We start from the raw sequence: 4,647 nt of genomic DNA, 5'->3' as shown, positions 1-4,647 counted from the left end.
GGGGGACACGACACGGGACGGGACACGACTCAACTATCAAGACTAAAATTTCTTAGAATGACTGTTTCTATCTCCCTTCCTACTTCTTTCCTAGAAATTCAGATCACACATTTATTGACTATCTAAATGTACATAGATAAGTTCTGGAATTATTTAGTAGCAGCAGAAGAAAAAGAATGGCATTCAAAACATTTGGTAATTAAATTCTAAAACATTTTCTTAGTTACCAATAATCAGTAAGACAAGACGTAACAAAATTTCTAATTTGTTAAAACTGCAAACTTGGGGCTGAGAGTGTAAATTTTTTTTTTTTTTGTAAATTTTCTAAATAAAAATTTTTAAAGGAAAAGAAACTCTTCAAAAAAATTTTATAATACTTAACAAATTAAAGTATTTCAAAATTAGACCAAGTATTGGCATAAAGCTTTTATCTTCAGATTAAGAACTTAGACTATAAAGCATACATTAAGGTTGTTTGTGACAAAGAATTACAAAGCTTACTGTGTTGATGATTTCCACTAAAAATTCTCCACTGGATCTAACAGTACAGGCAAGTGTATTACCTAAATCATGGGCAAGTCCTATGGTTAACATGAAACAATCAAGTAACTAATACTCAAACTCCAAAATTAAGGTGACTACATCTTTATCTTACATATGTATCGAGAATTTCAAAGTTTGCATTCAGACTGAAACTTATAATTACTGAAAATAACACTTTTATTTATGTTTTGGTAGTTCTCTTTTGCCCTTCTGATAAAAGATTTTAGGAGTTCTATAATTTAACATTAAAAACATAATCAATATTTCTGAATATTGTAGGGTACCTAAGTATGTGATAGATGGACCATTCTGACAAAAGACAATTTTACATTTTGCTTAATTACTTAAAAAACTTACTCTTCAAAACCAAGACCTTCTATCTAGAAACAGTTGCTTTTCATGGAGCAATTAAGGATTTGCCTTCTTTGAAAGTTATAAAATGCTCCATACATCTCATGTTGCTTTTAACATGACAACATGGAAGCTGATTACCACTCCCAGAATAGACTTACACTGCTGGTAAGAAGTGAGAGACAAGAAATGAACTCACAAACTCATGAAATATATCTTACATTTTTAAAAAGACAATTTTTGTCATTAAAACTCTGCTAATTTCTCTTTTAAAAGGAAAAATCCACCTAAGATATAATTTTAAATACAAGTCATATTCCAAAAGCCCAATCTCCAAAGGGATTTACTAATAATTTGGTATTCTTTGTTTTTAATTATTTCCTGCTGCTGTCTTATATTTCAGAGGCTCTGTTTTCAGACAAAGAAAAGGATTTTTTGAAATATATTAACAAAACCATTTGTTCTAACAAAATGAAAATGCTAACATCTATCTTTCGCAAGGTACAAAAATTCCCAAGTTGGGTTATATGCCATAAAGTTTTCATAGAAGAAAAAAAGGTCAAATAAATAAAAGTTAAGTACTGGATGGTGATGTGTTTAACTTTTAAAAATATTGCATTTCTGCCATACAATTTTCAATCTCTTTTTATCACAATATGATCATAAAACTGACTAATTTGTTGAATCTACTATAATTCAAACCACATTCCACAAGCCATGCAATAACTTCACACATCTCTAAGTCCTAGTAACAGTCTTTAAGTAGCTCTTCTAACACAGGAACTACGACAAGCAGCACAAACCAAATAAATAACCATAAAGTGAACTACTTTAACTAGTTACTTTCACCACCTATATCACTTAGCTTTTCTCCAACCACTGCCAGAAGCCAAGCAGAATTTCACCTCCTAGCCCGAATATCTGTCATTCTAAGGTGGAAGCAATAATAGTAACTGTCAAAAACAGCAGCTTGGGGCTGAGGGTGTAACTCACAGCACTTCTCCAGTAGCTCAAAAAAAAAAAAAAATGCTGCTGGAAGGTGGAAGCTGAGCAACCTACCAAGATGACAGCTCCTAAATAAATGAGTTGACTTTAAAAGTAAACAAAACAACAATAAACTGGTTTATCAGTTTTTGGGTGATTACCCTAAGATAATGATCTTGATTGGTTTACTTCCCATCCAGCCTTCTGGCACGGGAGAGACCTGACAGCTATTCATTAAGTAGCACATACAAGGATTCAAAAAATGTTCCAACAGTTAAAAAAAAATGTGTACCGAGGCTGGGGATTTAGCTCAGCGACACAGCGCCTGCCTGGCAAACGCAAGGTCGTGAGTTCGATTCCCGGTACCCGGGGGAAAAAAAAAACATTTAAAATAAATAAATAAATAAATAAAGGCAATTTTTAAAAAAATGTGTATCAAACCTGTTGGCTAATAAACCAATAAGCACTTATAAGTATATGCTCGAAGATGGTGAGATGTTGCATCAAAAGAAATGAGAAAGTTCCTATTCTTCAAGGGCCTCTCAACTCATTAGTGTACAAGAGTGAATACACATGAAAGAGTCACAGACCAATTAATTGCTAACCTGAGCAGTGCAGTCTTTCGGGCGCAAGAGCTGTCCTGAGAACTTTAAATATTCTAAAGGCTGTAATAATATTACTTTTAATAGCTATCATTTGAGCACTTAGTATAAGCCAAGTGCTTTACAGGCATTAGGCTTCACAACAATCCTTTGAGTAGAGTACTTATTATTTCCAATTTACTCAAGGGGAAACAGTCAAAGTGGTTAAAGAACTTACCCAAGGTCACTCAGCTAGTTAAGTGGCTAAGACAGCCGCTTATTCACGCAATCCAATTCTAGAGCTCACACTGTTAAGTTTTATGAAATAGTGCTGGGAGAGGGGGTGTTAAAAGCCATATAGACTGGCAATACTACAAGAGCAGGATCAGGCAACGCGCTCGGCGCACTTCTTTTCAAGTAACGAAGTGAAAGATTCATAGTATCTTTCCTACTGGCAACTGTAAACTGGCTACTGAGAGAGGTCCAAAATGACTTTAACAAGAGTTACTCTCACGCAGGAAATTACAACTAAATTATGTTTTCAAATCGGTGGTTCCGTTGCTTAACCGATTTTTTTTCCCGGAAAGGGGGTTGGAGCGCTGAAATTCGGGGTGAAGAAACCGTCGGTATGGCAAATTACCGTCCCGTATTACACGGGGGGAGGGGGAGGAGTAAGTTTTATGACTAATGGAAACGTGTTACCCTAGGTTCTCAAGAACATTGGAGAGTTGCCAAACTAGTTATAGTATCAGAACAAAATGGGGCTTAGGAAACATTTAGTGACGAAAGTTGACTCCAACCCGAAACAGCGCTAAGGTGAAAAGCCGGAGCAAAATAAATCCATCAATAACTGCCGGTAGGTCTTCGGGGAAAGCGGCAGTCGCTGCCGCGCTTCCCCACCGCCCGCGGCGCGGCGCGACGCCAGGCCGGGACTGTCCCGGACACCGCTCCCCGGGAGGACGAGGGGTGCCGGGCGCGATCGCCGCGACGCCCCGGGCCGCCCGGCGGCGGGCCGAGAGGAGGGAACAGTCCGCGACGGTTCGCCGTCCTCGGACTTTGGGCAAAGCCGGTGCCAGGCTCCAAACTGCGGAGTCAAAGGGCTGCTGAGCGAAGAAACGGGGCAGGGAGCGACGGAAAGTCCCAATCGCTCCGGCGGAGACCCATAAAGAGAAAGGAGCCAAGTGAGCGCAAGCGAAGAAGGGGACAAAAAGCGATCGAGCGCAGGTCTGCAGGGGCAAAACGGGAGTTCGCTGAGGCTAAAGCAAGGCGGGCTACCGTAGGCAACTGGGATTTCAAGGAGGTCGGTAGAGAAAAGGAGGTCGGCCCGGTTACCAGGTCCAATTCTCCCGGAGTTCGAAACTCCCTGCCAACCATCCACGCCCGCCGCCCAGGTGGGGGAGGGGGCACATCGTCCCCCCCCAGCCTCCCATCCCATCTCAGAGTGCTGCCGACGCCCTAGCCTGGCCAGGCGGGGCGTCTGCCTTTGGCCCGAACACTCACAATTCGCCTCTCCCTGATTTCTCCCAGTTCTTTATCCACTCTGCGGGAACCACCACAGCCGCGTCCGCCATCTTCCCCTCGCTAGTAACAGAGGCCCGGATGTGTAGCACGCGAGCACGGGGTCAAAGGGGAGCGCCGCCCACGAGGAATGCCGGGAGCTGCGAGTTCGGTTTTTGATTTCCCGCCCCAGTTTCTTCCCCAGCCTGCGGAAGCCCCAGGCCTGGCCACCGAGTAGGTGGCTGAGACCCGTGAGCCCCTTCTCAAAGTGACTTACACGCCGGCCGCGCTCTCTACAGTCCCCGCCCTCACTTTCCCTTAAAGCAGGGGAAAATGCCCTCCCCAGGCCAGCTCGTAGCGCTTATCTGCACCAGATGCCTAATGCAAACCCGTCTTTTTCAAGCATCCAGTATGTGCTAGACACCGGCGACAAAGAAACAACATACCATGATACTACCTACCCTCAACAGGCTCACAGTTCGTGGGACAGAAGTATAAACAATAATAATATACCTCTGCTAACTGCTGACATGAATTAAATCAGGGAGGCTGCGGCCATTTACTATTTGACAGGTAGTATGCTAACCAAAGGATACTATTTAGCGCTAGAAAACATACTGTGTCCGCCAAAATAGAGGGTGGAATTATAAGTAGAAACAAAATGTTTCCGCTACACAGTATAAATCTAAGT

The 4,647-nt window shown here is 42.0% G+C and overlaps 1 protein-coding gene across 8 annotated transcripts in view; it reads right to left on the bottom strand.

Moving 5' to 3' along the window:
- Thoc2 (THO complex 2) overlaps window positions 1-4,063 on the bottom strand; it is a 113,634-nt gene extending 109,571 nt beyond the window's left edge. For all 8 annotated transcript variants that reach the window (XM_013523054.1, XM_013523056.1, XM_005401279.2 and 5 more), the window contains exon 1: window positions 3,960-4,063. In XM_013523054.1, the coding sequence (XP_013378508.1) occupies window positions 3,960-4,030 (71 nt within the window). In that variant the 5' untranslated portion in view covers window positions 4,031-4,063. The remainder of the gene's footprint in view (window positions 1-3,959) is intronic.
- Between the last annotated feature and the right edge of the window lie 584 nt (window positions 4,064-4,647).

This window comes from Chinchilla lanigera, unplaced genomic scaffold (assembly GCF_000276665.1).
Source record: "Chinchilla lanigera isolate Chin_1 unplaced genomic scaffold, ChiLan1.0 scaffold00072, whole genome shotgun sequence".
In the NCBI taxonomy this organism is placed as follows: Eukaryota; Metazoa; Chordata; class Mammalia; order Rodentia; family Chinchillidae; genus Chinchilla; species Chinchilla lanigera.
This window is presented reverse-complemented; position numbering and strand designations above follow the sequence as displayed.